Source organism: Diachasma alloeum, unplaced genomic scaffold (genome assembly GCF_001412515.2).
Source record: "Diachasma alloeum isolate Michigan unplaced genomic scaffold, Dall2.0 Dall_scaffold_00684, whole genome shotgun sequence".
NCBI classification, from domain to species: Eukaryota; Metazoa; Arthropoda; class Insecta; order Hymenoptera; family Braconidae; genus Diachasma; species Diachasma alloeum.
In genome coordinates, this window is record NW_021680816.1 from 95,734 (window position 1) to 116,089 (window position 20,356).

Below are 20,356 nucleotides of genomic sequence, written 5' to 3' on the forward strand. Positions count from 1 at the left end.
AAGAAACGAAAAAATGAAGGGGAGAGGGGGGGGGCAGAATGGATTCAAAGAGAGACGTGAAAAACAGGGGAGAAAGAACTGGATCCAGTGATTAGTAGAGATTCAAAGCATCCGGCCACCGGGCGCATTAAAGTGGAGATAACAGTAAATAAGTGGTGAGTATAAAAATAAAATTAACAAAGTAAATTGGAAAAAACATTCTCTGTATTACCAAAATTCGTATAAATTCTAAATGATATGTACAGTCTCTTAATTCTCGACCTTATTTAATGATATAAAAAGTACTATCAAAATTATTTACAGGTGGATTAAAAAATTAAACGTATTTTGTGCGTATTTTGAATTTTCCTCTGCCCGATAACAAACTCATTAAAAAAATTCGGAAAAAACTTCTCATATACAAAATTTTTATCTCAGCATAACAATTAAAAATTTTCGGTCATAACGTTTCCATGAAAATCAGGACAATTTCGCGTAACAAACTAAAAACAACGTGGCAATGAATATCAGCGAGTTGAAGTAGAAAATACCAGTCTGTGCAGTAGTCCTTGTCGTACAATTGTAAGAGGAAAAGTTAAAGCTATCTTCTCCCCTAATATTTTCAACTAGAGTTAGATGAAATACTTTTTACCTGGCAGTTTGCCCAATTCATTTCAACTCTTCAAAATTGCCGAACACTTTTCGGTATGTCGGATTGAGAGAAATTATTTGCTTATTGGGATTTCACTTTCAATCGACTAAATGTTGATTTCAACAAAACACCCCGTGCGAGTCAGTGATTGAACATTTGACAGACAACGTCAAACATTCAACATCTCTTTCTAAAAAACAACTTGAAAAAATTTACATCAAAACTCAGTTTTAAGTTCCTTCAGTCGTACACTAGTACAGACTGCGTTGCAACCCAGCTCGAGTAATGAATTTACTAATTGAACATAGAAATAAAAGTGAATAAGAGAATTCTCTCAGACATTTTTCTTTAAGCGTTTTCCCCTCAAGGATATCCAGAAAAAAATTGAAGTATAACACACAAGTTGCAACACATGCACACCTCACTAATAATTCCACCAAATCTCTTGTGAAGCTTCCAAAGAGCGTTAACAAAAATCGATGGTTAACCATCTTCCGAGGAGAAGGACATTGGGAGAGGCAAGTGACAATCCCCGAAACTGCCCCTCCCCCTTTTTCTAGTCAGTCGCCTCTTTCATTCCCTATACCCAGCACCAGTCCCAAATAGCCACTCACCTCTGCCATTTTCCTTCTCCCAATCGATCCTGACTCTTTCCCTAATCCTCTCAACATTCCCAACGCATTCTGCAACCTCCTGGTCTTGTCTTCTCTCCTTCTCCATAATCATTCTCATCATTATGCTCATTCCCTCCTCGCCTCTTCCTGACACTGGCAACCCTCGCCCTGACTCCGCCATCGATGTGCGCTTCTGCTCCTGGAGTAAGCAGGCGCTCGACAGTAGATCCCACTGACGTAATTTCTCTCGATCCAGCTCGAACGATCGACGATTTGGCTGTTGTACCGGAGGAAGGTTGCCTTCGTCTAAAAAATGATTTGTATTTCCTGATTGCCGTTTGTAAGCCTCATTCTCTGGATCCCAGACATAGCCACCGGTTGACCGATCCATGGCGAGTGATTCGTAGGCACCATCGTCTTCCTGAGTCTGACTTTCCTCCGCTTCTGCTCTTCTCAATACTCTAGGTCGTTCTTGAACATTCTCTGGTGATGACAAACGTTGGATAATAACACTATCGTTAACATAAGTCGCACCTCGTGTGATTCGTGGACGTCCCCTAGCATCCGGTATCTCTGAAGCACTCGTTCCATTGGGCCTCGACACAGGAGTGTCCAAATTGTCCAATGATCTCGCATGCCTCAAGCTGACCCTCCTCAAACTTTCCCTCCAGAGAGTATCCTGCTCCCAGGTGTCTTCCCCTTGAAATGGCTCATCGGAATTAATTCTCGTAAATGTCGACGGTCTAGACTCCTCGTCCTCTTCCCTCATTCTCGTTGGAGGAACCGAGGACACTCGGTTCTCTCGATTCTCCCTATTTCTTTGCTCTATCAAATTCTGAAGTCCCACGTCATCCAGCAATCCCTCCAACGATCGTGATCGCCGATGAGTCGGCTGAGGAAACTGCATGAATCCTTGAACCTCGCCTGTTGCTAATTGCGTTTGACTTCCTGATTTGTCACGAAGCCCCTGTGGGTATAAATTAACATTGCTAACGTCAAGAAGCGAAACATCCGGTAATGGATCGGTGGACTTAACTCGTCGCAATGTGTCAGCCTCATAGACGTTTCTTTTATCAACTAATCCGGATTTCTTGTCGACTAAAAATTGAGACGAATTCTTCCGCAATTCAGCGGCAATTCTTCTTGCTTCATCGATATCATCCACTTCTGTTCTCCTCGGCATTTGTCTGACGATTGGATTCACAAGTCTTCCAATGTCATTTCGCTTGTTTAATGCATTGGAATCGCCCCTTTGATTATTCAACTGTGGTAACCTAGAGGTCTGAGCAATAAAAGTTTGAATTGAACGTGATTGAGCATTGATCGAGCTCACTCCAGCCTGGAGGTCAGAATAATAGTAAGGTGCACCTGTCTGATCACTATCCTGATCAGCTTGACCAATGCCAGGATTATGAACAGGATGAACAGCTGGGGAATTTCTTGAAGTCGAGGCTTGAGTTGGTGGTTCCACGGCAGAAGTGGAAACCACATGATTAGAATCTTGACTGGATGATGATCTGCGATTCGGGGATAATGAGTACCTCGCTGAGTCTTGGCTTGCTGATCTCGAGTGATGCTTGGGCCTTTGATCGTGATAAGGGGACTGGTTTCGTTGCCCATAGGCCATTTGTGATAAAACGGTAGTAGGAGTTAGCGGAGTCACTGATGCAGAGGTCGATGTTATCGTGTAGCTCGATTCTCTACTGTGAGATAATTGCGGACGGCTTTTAATCCTTAAATCTTCTCTATTTGGTTCCTGTTCTTGACAAATTGCTGGAGAGCCGTTTAGTGGGGAGAAACTGATATTCTCGTAGTGAGCATCACCAGTAAAGGATTGAGAGTGCTGATGGCTTGGTGGAGTGTCACTAACCCTCATCGATGGTAATGAGGAAGCAGAGCTTGTTTTTGTTCGTGAATTGTAGTTGAAAGGTTGGTCCAAGGTGTTGGAGCTTACGTTCATCTTGGAGATATCTTGGGAGATTTTCTGGACTTTGTCTGCAATGAGCATGTTCTCGTTGAATCCATAAATGCTGTTGTAGCTCAAGTTTTTCGAATATATACCGACGTTGAAAGCGTCTCGAGCTTGCAACTGCTCGAGATATTGATCTAGATCGATACTGGTGCCGTCGAATCGACTTCCGAGGGATTCAAGTTCCTCCAAACTATCGAGAACCTCGCAGACATCATCACTCACTGGTCTTCGTTTCATTCTCCTGTGTCTCTCCTCCTCTTCGGGTTTTCGAAGCTCTAGGGAGTCACTTCCTGACGCGCTTTCCAAGGAGATTCTACTGTCTCTAAAGGTTGAACTGATGGTAGCGTCAGAAAATCTTGGTGGAGGTCTATGGGTTTCTAGATTATTCTGAGATCTTGAGTCTCGATTCACAGGAACTTGAGGGGAGGATTTTTTTGATTCCAATGTCTCCTGCATTTCTAGGGATTCTAAGTCGTCAAGGGGAGGTGGAGATGTGGGGATTGGTGGGGGAGAGACTAATTCACTGTCTGAAGAATCTTGCATTTCAGCGATTATAGTTCGACTAGTGCTAAGGTAATAGGATGCAGGTCTGAAGGTGTCGGACAAGCTGAACCGAGGATGTCTGGGTGCATCAATGGAGTCCAAGTCCTTGGAGGACTCATCGTCAGCGTCAGAACTGTCAGACTTCAGGGCGGTCAATATATCTGGCAAGTCACTACGAATTTGACCATTTGAGCATTCTTTCTTTTTCGTAATTTGCGTTTTCTTTTGGTCCTCCTCAGCTAATTGACTCACTTCCATATAAACCGGTTCCACTTTGTTATCAGCGACACACACAAACTCGTAGTGAGATGCCTCCAACGTAGAGTAATCTCCAGAGTCAAGTTTAGGGTCTCCGCTGGGTGCTAAGAGCGAACGCCCTCTTCCATTCTGCGTCATTTCGACGTAAGAGCTCTCCTCGTGTCTCAAATTAGCGAATAAACTCTCCATCATCTTTGGATCGGGCCTGTCATCGTTATTAGGATCCAAGATAGCTTTTCTCGGTGACATAGGGAGATAATGTTCCTCTGGATTAATATCATTGATCTTTGGTGTTGAACTGTCACTCTCACCAGATAAGTTATCTCCGTGAGTGACCATTGACTCTGTCATACTCAATCTGGCGAATGCATCTGTGCCCTCACTCAGTCCCTCAATTGCAACCTGAGAGTCATTCAAAGTTGTTTTAATTTCTTCAATTCTCTCCTCTGTTTTCTTTTCCAAGTTGCTCCGCTTTATCGTACCAGTGTGAACTTTCTTGTACTCTAGGATTTCATCGGTTTCAATTTCTTCTTCACTTTTATGAGGTTGATCAAGATCGCTTCCCGTATCGTAGAGAAGAGTCTCAGTGTCACTGAAAACTCCGCGGTGCTTTATCTCCTCTCGTTTCTTGTTTTCTTGGTTACGCACTTGTTGTGATTTTCTTTCGAAATCCGCCAGGAGATCTTTTACAGATTTAGCATTATCGTTCTTTTGTTCTAGCGATTCTTCTGGTGGATTTTCGGGAGTTTTGCACGTAGAATCACGCAAGGTAAATTTTCGAATGATTGGGGGGGCTCGAGTTGAGTCTAATCTCGAAACGTGAGCTTCAGTCGCTTGTGGTGGCGACACCTTCAGAGGCTCCTGCATGGAGAGCATCTCTGTAATTGGACTGCCATCCTCAATGCTACATTCAAATGACTTTATTCTATTCTGCACTAAATTCCCCTCCCAATTCTCGTTATCAATATCACCAATCTCATCAGCTTTAATGTACTGATACGAGAATTCCTTAATGACTTTACTCTCATCGATCCTCGAGTCCCAGTTCTCCTTGTCCTCGGTAGAATCCCACTGAACGTTTTTAGTCGTCTGCCATGTTTCACCGGCTAATGTACTTAATCTTCCCCCTTCCGATTTTGCTGATTGACGATGTGGGTAGGACGAGGGGGTTTTGAGAATGCCTGGCTTCTTCGGGGTTTTTACAATAAGATTTTCCGTTGTCGATAGATTTTTGGGAGCTGAGGACTCCTGAGGCGGAAAGGAGACCTCCTCGTAGCCGACGTCGGGGAGTATTGCTGAGGAGAATGTGACAGTTGGTTGACCCTGAAGAGCCGGATTAGTCTCTTCGGAATGACGGGGACTTCGACCTGCGTGTGAGGGTCTGCGTGTTCGCTTCCTCCGGACATCGTCGAGCTCTGATTCAAACCGGTAAATAAGAATAAATGTAACATTGACCAGGTGCTATCACACGTTCAATCCATTTTCATTAGTTGATTTTCAATTTTTTCGTAAAGAGCGATAAGAATTTCGAATTGGTGGAGTAAAGAATCATAAGTCTATTTGATTCATTTTGGAAAAATTGAAATTATTTCGTAATGAAGAATTTTATGACGAAATGGTGAGAGAGCTTTTTTCAAAATGTCTCGTGTTTGCTTGTCTCATGATTACCTCAGTAGGAAATATGTATCTGATTAACAAATACGTAATTTTCAACGCAGTAAGTTTTACCAATTCAATATTGAATTATAATACTCAAATAAATACTGTAGGACTGAATGAGAATAATTAAACACTTGAGTTTGGTTAATTTGATCTATTCACAAAAGTATGGATTAATCGGTAAGTGATAAAAAGAGGTAATTACAAAATTATTTTTTATCACCAATGTATTAAAACTTCGGAAATGAGTGAGTTCAAACCAATGTATGGAAAGAGCTTTTTCACTGCCTACGATTTATTTTATGAAAATTTGTTATGTTCGGCCTTATTTACCTTTACCACGTAAGCCATAAAAAATTTAATAATGCTTCATTGTGCGGTATCATTATTCAGTGGATCCAATTTCCCCATTTTCAGCTGATCAAAAATTGAAAGCAAGATTTAAGCATGTTCCAAAACAATTGTTCATCATCTAATGAAAAATATGAATTGGGTGTAAACAAGTATCTTTACCAATTGTTAGTGTGCACCTCTGGCCATGCCATGCACCAGTATCAGAGCCCAAGTACGTGTATTTACTCAATTGGTTAATTGTTAATTATGTCCATTCACCAGAGCGAACCCAGACCCCCAGCACAGCATAGAGATGAGAGGGAGAATACTTTGGAAATAAAATCTTCAACTTTGCTCAACTACCACCATTGTTTATGAATTTCATTGAATCAGAATGAATTCGTTACATCGTCAGGCTCTAGGGGCTTTTCAATAAGCTATATGAATATGTCACAGTAACCAGTGACCTTGGTTTAACGCACAAAGTCTTTCGTATTTTCGTCCCTTTGTCCGCTGGTTAGTCACAGATCGTTTATCGCATTATAATTAGTGGAGACGCGCCAGAAGAATGACCATTTAGTCATTTTCACAATCCTAGCCTTTTTTCTATTGCTAATTCAGCTAATTGTTACTCACTTTAGTATTCAGTTAGAGAGGCAATGTTAAATCTACAAGTAATCTTAACAATTTTAGATTGAAAGCATCAAATAATTAGCTCGGGGGATGATGTCTCCCTACCTTCGTCATCACTGGAGTAACTGTTGTATCTCGATACATTAGCCACTGATCTACGTCCATCTGAACTTTTGCTCCTTGTATGGGGCCTGTGTGAATTATCATCTCTTCGTCTCGAGTGACGGGCCTCAGCAACACTAGCTTCATGAGCCGCGAGATCGAGTAACGCCTGACGTTTATAGTAACTCGATAATTCACTTTGTGCTGTTGTTACACCATTCGTTGTACCCGTGGGTTTGCGAGTGAGGGGTGACTGCAGCATTCGCTGCTTCCATTCTAGAAGACGTTTCATCGATTCTTCACGCTGAAAACATGAGGTTGATTATATAGGTGATGAATTGATAACTTTTAGGATAAGGTGGATGATAATTATTACATAATAATAATCCGATCAAATTTTTCCTCGCCAATTTGAATTCTTTGCTATTTTTTTATGTATTCTATAAAAATGTGAGGAGGAATTGAATTTATGGGTATTGGTTCACTATTCAAAAAAAATTATTAATTTTAAAATTATCCCTAGACCAATTGAAAAATTAAAAATTCAGTTTTCGTGTTGATCTCGTTTCTCTTCCTCTTTTCACTTTCTTCCATCAGAATTAGATAATAGAAAGAAAATACATTGGTTTTTCTTCATTATTAAAAAAAAAAACGTTTTAAAATTTTCAAGATAGAAAAATCGATTTTTAAAATTTATTTCTGATTTTCCTTCCCTACTTTTTCCGTATTTCCTGTTTCTGTGAGCGGAATACGATCACAGAAATTTAAAATGTTGATCTCCTTTCATTTTTCAAGAAGAAAAAAATTATTTGAAAAATTGCAAAAAGACAGAAAAATAGATTTTTTTCATTCTATTGATACTGATTGATGATGATCGATCTTTCTTTGCAATTTCCTTCTTCGGTTCCATTGAAATGAGATTAAATAGATGTAAAATGTTCATATTCGTTCACATTTTCAGATCATTGGTACTATTAAAGAAAAAGAAAGAAATGAAAAATTTTAGGTATGATCATCGAAAATTGTTTGGCTATCTGTATTTTCACGTCAATTATGGGGAATTCCTCTTTATTCAATGTTGTAACTTGTGAATTAAGGAACAAAAATATATATAATAACAATAAGAATGAGTAAAATTAAATTAATCTAATTATGAAGATGGAAATGGAAAGAAAATAAAATAGAATAACTTAGTATAAGCTAATCACTTCGCGCCCGTCGCTAGTAATAATAAATTCAATTAATTTTGTGACTGAACTATTTAATTTTGGGGACGGAATTTCGTGAGTAATAGTTTATTTAGTAATGGAAGGATACGGTAAAGTCTTCTCTGGAGCTGTCAGAGTTTATTACGGAAAATTCCTTCTGGTAGTTTTCTGGAAAGACAAATGATCTAAATCCAACTACTAGAGGGAAGCACACGGTTCATGAGAAATAATCAATTTAGTGATGATCTCATCTCATCACGTTTTCAGATGAATCTTACATTTTTACTGAGTATGCATTTATTTTTAAATTAGTTATCAACGAAATGATTATTTAATGAGGTAGATGAGATATGTCAGCTTGACTTGTTTCTGCTAACATAATAGATTTATTGATTATGATTTATCGATTACCAAACTTTTATCACCAGAAGTTGATTACGATTTTTGTAATAGAGAGCAATTTTCAATTAGATCGCTAGAAATGATTCAAGTAGTTGCTTTGGACATATAATCTCCACCAATACCATCGCAGAAAAAAAACCATAGACTCTCACAGAAATTCAAAATCCGGCCAAACGATCGAAATTCATATCCACATAAATATCGTTCGATATCGAATTTCCACCTTCCAAACAATTACTTCAATATCTCCTCTCAATGAACTTCACTTTTACTCAAACACTGACATCACAGGAATACACATAACGCACGTAATCCAACCGGAATAGAACTACCTCGTCCCCCAATGACCGACCCAAACGGTCTGCACCGGCTCTAACCTGCCTCAGTATTTAGTATGAACGTATAATGATAGTTCCTCCACTGCGGTGAACGCTTAAACGCGTGACGGGATTAAGAATGACCGTGGTTGATGCATTTTTACCTGTGATGGGAATTCTATGAATCAGTTGAAAGACGACTCCCAACTCATGAGTCAGTGTCGACGACCGATGTTAAATGGTATGAATCACAGGTATAGTCTTTAAGAAACTGAAGCTAGTTTTCTTTTTCCCTTTTCTTGAGAACGCGCATCCCACGTACGAAAAAACTAATGGGCCGAGCTTGGCCCAAGCCCGGTGGCCGGCCTGCCGAACTTCGGGACCCGTTCCTCAACCGGGACCGCGCCGGACTTGGTTGAAACCTGGAATGATAACATCGGGCCAGGTCTGGGCGCCCATCTCGGCCCAGCGTTGATTGCCAGTTGTTGGCCAGGCTCAATTAAACATTACTTAATTACATGAATATGATAATATGGGTGATTGAAATACAAGTAATTTAATATTACTCCTCAGCATTCGTAATAGGTTCAACGAGGAAAAAAAGTCAATACCGGTATGCGACTGGTGCCGCACTGGCTGCCAAACTGTTCATGGCAATTATCAATAATATCAAAAACAAAATAATTAACATTTTTTAGGATGATTTTTAGTATTGATTGTGCCCTACCTACCAAACCCTAACGCAATCATCGCTGAAAAACCGATTTTGTTAACTTAAAATATTACCCCCTAACGTGGGCTCGAACCCACGACCTCACGACTACTAATCCGACGCCCTAACCACTAGTCTACCGCGCAATTCGTAAAACCTCTACTTCAAATCTTCCATATTAATTCCATCTCGGTTTTTTTCGACTTGAATGTTTTATTATTCAGTTGATAGAAATATTAAGTGATTCAACTACAGTTTAATCGGTAAATTAATTCAATAATGAATAATTATTATTATTATTATTAATTACAATAATAATTGTAACGATTAGGATTACTGTTGAATGACGATTCTTCTTCTTTTCGTAATAATTAGCGAGTAACATGTGACTTCAACACCTACAATGTCACCATTTTTTTACGATTACACCCTTAATATTTTACCCTCAAGTTTCCACCCTTACCATTCAACCCTCAGAATTTCAGTCTTATGATTTTTTCGCCCCTTTCCATTATTGCGATTTGACCCTTACAATTTTACTCTTCAGATTTTACCCTTATGATTCCACCCCTATGATTCCATTCTCATCATCTCACCCTTGCGATTTAATCCTTACAGTTACACCAACGGCTGGAGCCCAATGACCAAGCTCCGGGCCACCGCTGGCTAAGGCTTGGTTATCGAGCTCCGGCATACCAATGTCCGGCCAAGGCTGGGCCAGATCTGTCAACCAAGGCTCGGTTACCCGCCCTTCTCCCGAGACTCAAGCCCTGGTCCCCAGGGATGGCCGAACCTCGGTCCAAGCCTGGGCGCCCAGACTTGGCAAGCCCAGGCTTGTGCCAGGCTTGGCCCGTTTCTCCAACACTGGCATTTCGTACGTGGGATCACCTATGGAATAATTTCCGGGTACGTGAAACAATTTAACATGTCATACTTACTTGTTGAATCCTCCTTTCACCGTCTCGCGACCCCTGTCCCGCTGTTCTGTCACTGTAATCATCCTCATCGGTGTTATCTAGAGCTGGGTGTCGAGTTCTGGGCAACCGAGCAGACGCCGATCTCGCGAACTGTTGAACACTGCAGCGCCTGGAGCCATGTTCACCGTGGTAACTATGGGATCCGTAGCTAACATCTACTATTCGGTTGTTGGCCACTGTCTGGGGGCTTTCGTAATCACGTGGGACTCGTCGTGGCACTGTACCACTGTCTCCGTGAACTAAGGTATCTCGGTATGAGGGCTCGTAGCTTCTATCACGTAAGGAACGTCTCATCATTGCTTCGTTGCTTGACGCACTGTAGAAAGAAAAGCAACGATTAAGTTGGAGTTGCTAGTTTTAAACAAAAATCCGAAAGGGTATTCACATTCGTCATCATCGTGTTACTCGCTGGTGTAATGAAATTGTATTATATATGGAGAAAAAAATCGAAGACGATCTACTATACAATGTAGATAATCGGAGAGCGAAATTATATTTTAATGTTGTTTAATTAAAATCAAGGAAAATGTGGGGCAAAGGAGAACTTTTCCCTTTTGTTCAGGGATGCCACGAGACGAAACGAGACGAGGAAATGCAATTTCTCGTCTCGTCTCGTCTCGTTTTTGTCATTGTCCCTCATTTCGTCTCGTCTCTCGTCTCGTTTCTCTCGCATCTTGCGGCATCACTACTTTTGTTACGTAATTTTTTGTCAATAAACAGGAAAGTTTGTGAGCTGTTCATGAAGAAGTACAAGAATTTTTTCCGTACACATTTCAGTAGTTGTCGCGCCATTTTTCTTGCAATTTTTTGTTTTTTTCTGTGCACACTCAGGAAATATATTGTTTGCCAAATATCCATTTACTTGAGAGAAGTATTCATTTTTTTAATACCATATTTCTCCACTCGAGTCATTGGCAGGCAATACTCATTAGGTTTCAATTATTACAGTTATATGGCTCTAGAAGATGATCATGTTAGTTATGAACTTGAGTGAACTCCCTCAATAATTATTAACATTAAATAATTAATCGAATTTCTTCCCTCCAGAAAATAAGGAATTTAGGAAAAATGAATAATCATTGGAGGAGTTCATCCAAGATTATGTACAACTTAGTCATCCTCAAGAGCAACATGATTGTCATAATTGAAACCTAATCAGACTCGCCTGGGAATGACTCGATTGGAGAAATACAATTTTGAAAAAATAAATGCTTCTCTCACCTGAATGAATATTTGGCAAAAATAATTTTTTTTCTCAGTGTAGTCTCAGCAAAATCAATGAAGTCACTGTAAACACCAAAATCACATGATTACATTTCTTGTCATCAGTTTTCAAAATCAGAATGCTCTCTTTTGAAATCATTTTAATCATGCGATAATTATGGTGAAGCTATCATAAGAGTCAGGAGTCAAGTTTATTTGACATAATAGAAGCCACCGAAGTTTCGATGCAGGGGTCTATACTTCGGGCTCAATCCGTTATATAGAGATATTTGGATAGGAAACTTTGTTCTGGAGAAGAAAGCAAGTGAAGGAAGCTACAAAAAAGATTCTGATGAATGTCCTCATCTACATATTTCAGCCACTAAAATTGCACCATTCGACGTTATTGTGTATATCCTAAACGGAATTCAACTGATTATTCCCTCATCTGAACGTCAACTAATAGAAATACAGTATTTTACGTTTTGGGGAGAAAGTAGAGGTAGAATAATTGACGTAAGGAAAAATTGTCAAACGGAAAAATTGTCAAACGGAAAAATTGTCAAATGAGAGTGCGAAGGGGGCGCCATCCGGTAGTGACGCCACGGGGTATGGTTTTTGGGGTAAAGAGTTTTCAAGTTAGAATTGTATAGATAAATTCAAAATAATATTTAGTTTAAGATAATCAATTAGGGAGATATCTCAAGCACATCGAATTATACGATATCATAGGGGCAAAATGGATATTTTCTGACCTCATTCGATTTCTTAGGGGTAAAACGGGTCTTTTCTATACTCCTACGATTACATGGTTGCAAAATGGGTTATTCGTGTACTGCTAAGATTTCATGGGGGTAAAATGGGTATTTACTGACCACATACGATTTCATTGGGGCAAAATGGGTATTCTGTTAACTTTTACAATTTCATTGGGGCAAAATGGGTATTCTGTGAATTTTTACGATTCCATTGGGGTCAAATGGGTATTTACTGACCTCATACAATTTCATGGGGGCAAAATGGGTTTTTCGTGAACTCATACGATTTCTTAAGGGCTAAATGGGTATTCTGTGAACTTTTACGATTTCATTGGGGTAAAATGGGTATTTACTGACCTCATACGATTTCATGGGGGTAAAATGGATTGCGTATAGAATTTATATAGGATTTTCGCATATGATATTCGGATATTTTGATACGAATATTTTGAATACACATTATTTCTATACGATTTCTATAGGTTTGATCCTATACGACACACTGCCTCATGTATATAAACATTTCATATGGAGATGCACTATTTCTCTGTTTTTCTCTAGAGCGTTTACACATCTTTCGTACGAAAACAAAAAATTATGTCAAAATTTATGTATAGAAATAAATGGTATACAGATGGTATACAATGGTATACTGGCGGTCCTGTAATGCCGTACGTTCTTCTATTAAAATTATTCATATAATAATAACAAAATATAATAATTTCGATAATAATTTTCGACTTGGAAAAGAATGAATAATTAATACACAGAAGCATTGTGACCTAGACGAAAATTACGAAAAAGATTTATAATGATATTATTAAAAGAAAAATATAAAAGACCTGTCTGGTAGGATATGTCCCCTAAATCCGTTATTTCCTCAATGAATCACAGTTGCAACGGATCAGTATACAGTGCAGGGATGAAGTTATCACATCTCTACACGGTGTAGTTTTGAAGATAGCCGTGGTCCAAATCGTGATGATATGCATGTGATATCTAATTTATGTATGTAGTGATGAGTTTTATCAAGTTTTATTAACTTTTATTAAGTTCACAGAATACCCATCTTGTAGCTATGGAATCGTAGAAGTACACAAAGCACCCATTTTGCCCCCCATAAAATCGTAGGAGTACAGGAAAGACCCATTTTACCCCTACGGAATCGAATGAGGTCAACAAATACCCATTTTGTTCCAATGAAATCATATGAGTTCATGAAGAACCCATTTTGTCCCAATGAAATCGTAAAAGTTCAAAGAATACGCATTCTGCCGCAATGAAATCGTATGAGTTCACAAAAAAACCATTTTGTCCCCACGAAATCGTATGAGGTCAGAAAATACCCATTTAGTCCCTAAGAAATCGTAGGAGTACAAGAAAAAACCCATTTTGCCCCCATGAAATTGTAGGAGTACAGAAAAGACCCATTTTACCCCTAACAAATCGTATGAGGTCAGAAAATACCCATTTACCCCCTAAGAAATCGTATGAGTTCACGAAAAACCCACTTTGCCCCCATGAAATCGTATGAGGTCAGTAAATACCCATTTTACCCCGAAGAAATCGAATGAGGTCAGAAAATATCCATTTTGCCCCTATGATATCGTATAATTCAATGTGCTTGAGATATCTCACTCATTGATTGTTTTAAACTAAATATTATTTTGAATTTATCTATACAATTCTAACTTGAAAACTCTTCTTTACCCCAAAAACCATACTCCGTGGCGTCACTACCGGATGGCGCCCCTTTCGCATTCTTATTTGACAATTTTTCCGTTTGACAATTTTTCCTTACGGCGAATAATTTCGATAATTTTCAGTTATTTCCAGTTAGTCGCATTGCAACCTTCAATCACAATTTTCTGTTCAAATAAATGAATTAAGGGTTTGAATATGGCGTTAAGGATGTTCTACACCCTTTCTGTCAAAATTCACGTTTTTTTAATTTTTCTGGCAAACTTATGATGGAATTGACGTGAAAAAATATAACGTTTTTGTGTTTTGTCATTATTTAATGACTGACGAAAGTTTAAGGTGGTGCGAACATTTTCTTGCGTTTTCTCTAAACTTTTAAAAAGAATCACAAAACTGGAGAAAAAAAGGCATGAAAATTATCGCACCACTACGCAACTTCGTGAGCCATTAAAGAATGACAAACCACAAAATCGTTATATTTTTTCACGTCACTCCCGTCGATAATTTGCCAGAAAAATAAAAACAACGTCAATTTTCGCTGAAAGGGTGTCGAACATCCTTAACCAGTAAAAATATCAAATACTGTAAATTGTAGATGAGTTTTCTTGTTTTTCTGGATATCAATGGTATGGATAAGTTTTCAACAAAAATATAGGCGGCTGTATCTTCGATACAGTCTTTCCTTCTTTCTCGAATTTCCCAGAAACTCCTTGCATTCCCTCGAATTTTCTGAAAACTCCCTGAATTTTCTCGCAATTTCTAGAAACTCTTCGAATTTTTTCGCAATTTCAAGAAACTTCTCAAATTACCTCAAAATATCTAGAATTTTCTAAAATTCCGATAGATGACGTTCCACATAAGGACGGCTTCCTAAAATGACTCCCCATATTGAAATCATAGGCGTATCAACGTCAATAAAATAATTAAATCTGCAAAACTTCTCCCTCTGGTTTCTATGCAAGAAAACTATCGAAAAATTTTCGACAATTTTGGAGCACTCGAGGCATTATACGGCTGATAACTTTGATAGTTCAACTGATTACTTTTCGAAGTCACATCGTGGCCAATTAGAATGCAGTATTTGATAACTTGGAGTAAATCCCCATTCGGTATTAAATTGATAGTTTCATCCTAGCTTTACAAAATTTTGTTGTAGCTCTTATGATTTTCGTCTAGTGGTGCCATAGTTTTTTTTTTTTTTTCAAAAAGCTGTCAAGCATTGTGATAGAGAGTGAAAAAAAATTTCAATAATAAGTGAGTTTTTGGCCAAATCCGACAGTCAAAAATAATTCACCGAATACTACTCAATCTTCAAAATTCATTGTATGTTTTCCTCATATTTTTCTGTATAGCGACGAACAGGATCAGATTTGCATGAAACTCCTTCGTACTGCGTACTTGGGATTTTTGATTTGCAAATATTCTTCCTCTCGTCGTTACCCACCGGATCATCCGAGCGGAAATTTATCTCAGTTTTCCTCATCTCAGTTTTAGATCAGATACAGATCCAACACTGGTCAAGATTTCTTGATTAGACCTTCGGATCAGGATCCGAGAAAATTCTGAACAGAGTATCTGGATCCAATGTGGCGGAGTGAAATACAATCCTACTCTGATTAGTCAAATCCCGACTGGATCCGGTACTAATTAGGAAGATCCGAGGGGCCATTCATTTGGAAATCCGGTAACACAGTAATTACTGTGATTTCAGGGAGACTTCACGCGATTTTAAGGAGTTTTCCATGATTACATGCAATCATTGATTTCATGTGATTGCCTGGGATTTTTTGGTTACTTCGCGATTTCAGACGACTCCAAGTGATTTCAAATTTTTTATTTCATCTCTGTGGAGAAGAGGAGGGGGGAATGGAGTAGCAGGGAATGGGAACAGAACCCGGAGGGAAAAAAATGCATCATATTTATACAAGCAGGCTCAAACATAATAGTTACAAGGGGTGTAAATGTACACAGTTAGAAAAAATGAAATTTCATGGACGGTTGACAACTAATTTTCAGGACGGTGACACTAAATGCAATTTAGGGTAAAAAATCATGAAATTTCAGGTTTCACTGGAAATTGAATAAAATTCCAGAATTTTAAGCAGCAGACGAGAATTCCTTAATTTATTTGAATTTCTAATCTAATATAAATATTCAATGCCAAATTACATTGAATTTTCAGTGAAATCTGAAATTTCATGATTTTTCTCCTTAAATTGCATTCACTGTTACTGTTCTGAGAATTCAAGCATATATATTTACCGGAATTTTCTGGTTTTCTATTCATTTTCAGGGAAAAATGGAATTGAAATTGACATTTCTTTTTGATTTTTCCACAAACTTTTGAATTGTCAATGGCGAAATTCCGCGAAATTTCAGGGGTAATTAAATTCGATCAAAATTTTCAATCATGAAATGAAAAAACAAAACAAAATGAAATCATCAAGATGAAGCCATGAGATTCAAATAGACATGTTCTTTTGATTCATTCGATAAAATATCTATTTCTACCGCAGTCAAAACATTCAACTTTGTATGGGAGATTCTCAGAAAATATCGATTGTTGATGTTGTATTTTTGTTTTGTTTCTTTGTTTTTTTTCGCCGATAGTGCCTCTATTGGTAACACGATGTTTCGATACTTTCGAGGATTCCAAGAGGTCGTACAAGAAAATACGTGTTTATTTTCACGGATTTTTTTGTTTTTCTATGTGAAAAATAATACACGTAAATGAGCATAAGCAGAAGAATACACCACAAATAAGTCGAAAAAATTTCTCTCGTTTATGTATTCAAAAGGGTCTAGTGAGTTGCTGATTTCATGATTTCATGAGATTTCAGCTATTGCTAGTGATCAATAAAATCCCAGAATTTTACTGATTTCACTTGATTTCATACGATTTCAGTCCTCAGTGACACCGTGATTTCACGAATGAATGGCCCCTCGAGATGACCCTAACATTTTGATCAGGCATGGATCTAAACAAGCGTTACTTTTCTGATCCAAGTGACTAAAATCAGTTTTGACTGATCAGTCTTTTATTCTAGTTTGATTTGAGTTTTCATTCGAGCATTCGAAAAATATCCGATAATTTTGAAGGCCTCACTATTACTACTATTCGGGTAATACTCCTGACAATTTCCTCAATGCTGATTTTGACCAATCAGAGTGCTGTATTCGGGGTCAGGTGACGCGTTTCACACTAATAATTTTTCCAGCTGCAGGGAAATTATCAGACTGATAATTTCCCTGTAGCCTGTCAATTGTTTTCAACGAATTTGACAGATATTTCTCACATTTTGGTGAAATGTGTCCCGTAATCAGCCAAAATCAGAATTGAAGAAATTGTCCTCCGAATACCCGTCGATCTTCAAAATTAATCGAACATTTCCCTTATGTTTTCCTGCGTATCAACGATCGGGATAAGTTCTGCACAAAAATCCCTCGCGCTGCGCGTTCGTGATTTTAATCTGCAAAGCTTCTCCCTCTCGTTGCTACGCAACAAAACAATCGGGAAATATCCGATAATTTTGGAGGTCTCGTGGTATTACTACTGATTATTTTTCCAACCCAAATATCGGGCAATATAATTGGCCCATTCGACATCACGTGGTACAAGCTACAGGGTTTTCAACTGATAATTTTTTGATAATTTTCTCTGGTAGGTGCTATATAAAAAACAAAACACCATGCAGTCGAATTAACCCCTCGTCAAACTGACAGATTGAATTCAATTGTGTCGTTGTGTTAATTATACAATTTTCGTTTCTCAATTGTGAGTTTCGTCTCATGGTCCAATTATATTGCCCGACATTTGGATTGGAAAAATAATCCCCCGAATAGCACACGAGCTTCAAAATTAATCGGGCGTTTCTTCAAAATTAATCGTGATTTTTTAACCTGAAAAACTTGACTCCTTCATTTGTTTGCAACGAAGTTATCGGAAAATACCCGATAATTTTGAAGCTCTTGTGGTATTACAAGTGATAATTTTGCATGCTGCTTATATATAAAATAACTTCCTCCCTTTGGATCGGGAAATTAACAAAAGGTTTAAGGGATAAAATTTAAACTTCCCATCTCTTAACTATCAATTTCGTCTCATGGTGTGATTCTCTTGGTCGAAATTTCGATCCCCAGGAGAAATTGATCGAAATTCTGCGACACTGACCCAAAGTGCCTATACCTATAACATTGAATGTGGCGCGCCAACTCACGCCACGACGTTTTTGCGCCATTAAATTTCTGGTGAGGGTGGAAGAATTGTCAGTTGTAATACCCCGAGGCCTTCAAAATGATCGAATTATTCACCTTCAAATTATCGAAAATTACCGAAAGCTTCGTTGTAAACAAATAAAGGTATCAAATTTTGCAGGCCAAAAATCCCGAGTGTACAGCGCGAGGGCTTTTTCTACAAAATTTGACGCACTCGTTTTTTTGCAGGGAAGCTTGAGGTAAATATCCAATGAATTTTGAAGATCAAGGGGTATACGGAGGACAATTTCCTCAATTCTGATTTTGGCCGGAGAGAGTGCGGTGTTCGGAATTACGTGACACTTTGCACCAAAATGTGGAGATCTGTCAAAAGATGGGAAAAAAATTGGTTGGTGACTATGAAATTATCAGTTTGATAATTCACCCGTAGCTCGGTGCATTATTAGTAGTGATACGTGATACCTCAAGAGCTTCAAAATTATCGGGTATTTTCCGCTAGCTTCATTGCAAACAAATCAGGGTGTCAACTTTCGCAGGTTAAAAAATCCCAAGCGCTTGTGCGAAGGATTTTTCTGCAAAAATACCCGATTAATTTTGAAGCTCGAAGAGTAGAACATCAGTGGATGAGGAGGTGAATTAGGGAAACTTTAAACAAATTATGTTAATAGAATAAACCGATTTGCGTAGACTGTCAAATAGAAGATTCGATCTGAAATGAACCGAAAAAATGAAGAGCTACTGCGAAATATTCGAAAGCTAGGAAGAAATACCCGAAATAAAGCTGTTGGGTAGCCTCAAATTACTGTGCTCTGATTGGTTGAAATCCGATTGGGAAAAATAATTAGCAATAATACTCCAAGAGCTTCAAAATTATCGGATTTTCCCGAATGTTTTGTTGTATAGCAACGAGAGGGATCAGTTTTGTAGATTAAAATCCCGAGCACGCAACGCGAGGGATTTTACTGCAAAGCTCATCCCGATCGTTGATATGCAGGAAAACTTGAGGGAAGTATCCGATGAATTTTAAAAGTCGAGGGATATTCGGAGGACAATTTCTTCAATTCTGATTTTGGCCGATCAGGGTGCAGTGTTGGGGGTTACGGGACACATTTCACCAAAATGTGAGGAATATCTGTCAAATTCATAGAAAACAATTGACAGGCTACAGAGAAATTATCAGTGCAAAACATGTCACGTGACTCCGAATACTGCACTCTGATTGGTCAAAATCAGAATTGAGGAAATTGTCAGTGTGAAAGGTATCACATGACACCGAATGCTGCACTCTGATTGGCCAAAATCAGAGTTAAGGAAATTGTCAAAATAAAACTGATGTGAAGGTGTAACGTGATCCCGAATACTGCACTCTAATTGGTTGAAATCAGAATTAAAGAAATTGTCTTCCGAATAGTATTCGAGCTTTTAAATTAATCGGGTGTTTCCCTTAAAGTTCATTGCATAGAAATCAACTTAAAAAACTTGACTTCCTTGTTATTTGTAACGAACCTATTGGGAAGTGCTCAATAATTTTGTAGCTCTTGTGATATTATGAGTGAAAATTTCACTACATCATAGGGATTTCAAAATTTGTTGGAGAAACTACGGTTGCAGAAAAGAAGTAACGTTTTTTGTGTCACTATTTCAAATTAAATAGGAAACAAGCTCCAACAGGGCCTTTAATTCTATAGTTATGATTTTGGGGCACTTCTCCATCTTAATTCCGCTAGGTATTTCAGTGAATTCATCTTTAATTCATCATTTTTGATAGATCAAATGAAAAAAAAACGCTAAGACAGCAGCTATCAATGACAATATTTAACTAAATTTTTATTATTTTCTGAAGAATTTGGAGTTTGGAGGAGGAAATACATATTTCCATGAGATTATCAAATGAAAAAACTTATAAATACCAGTAAGAGTAGACGAAAATGTCAGTGAATATCATTTTAATTAAGTTTTTCCCACAAACAATCTTTTGATAGATTCCCCTACACTTCTTCATTCCGTAAATATTGGAAAAACAAGCTATACATCCTCTTTGAGGCGCATCCCTTGTAGTGAAACGATCATTATTGAATTCCCTTTTATGTGATATTCTGTGTCCAATATTGAGCAAAT

The 20,356-nt window shown here is 38.2% G+C and overlaps 1 protein-coding gene across 3 annotated transcripts in view; it reads right to left on the reverse strand.

Annotated features, from left to right (window-relative positions):
- Window positions 1-389: 389 nt before the first annotated feature.
- The window catches only part of LOC107044193, a 345,751-nt gene continuing 325,784 nt past the window's right edge, over window positions 390-20,356 (reverse strand). For all 3 annotated transcript variants that reach the window (XM_015265993.1, XM_015265990.1, XM_015265991.1), the window contains 3 exons: window positions 10,323-10,677; window positions 6,749-7,049; window positions 390-5,433 (listed from right to left, as the gene is read on the reverse strand). In XM_015265993.1, the coding sequence (XP_015121479.1) occupies window positions 1,205-5,433; window positions 6,749-7,049; window positions 10,323-10,677 (4,885 nt within the window). In that variant the 3' untranslated portion in view covers window positions 390-1,204. The remainder of the gene's footprint in view (window positions 5,434-6,748; window positions 7,050-10,322; window positions 10,678-20,356) is intronic.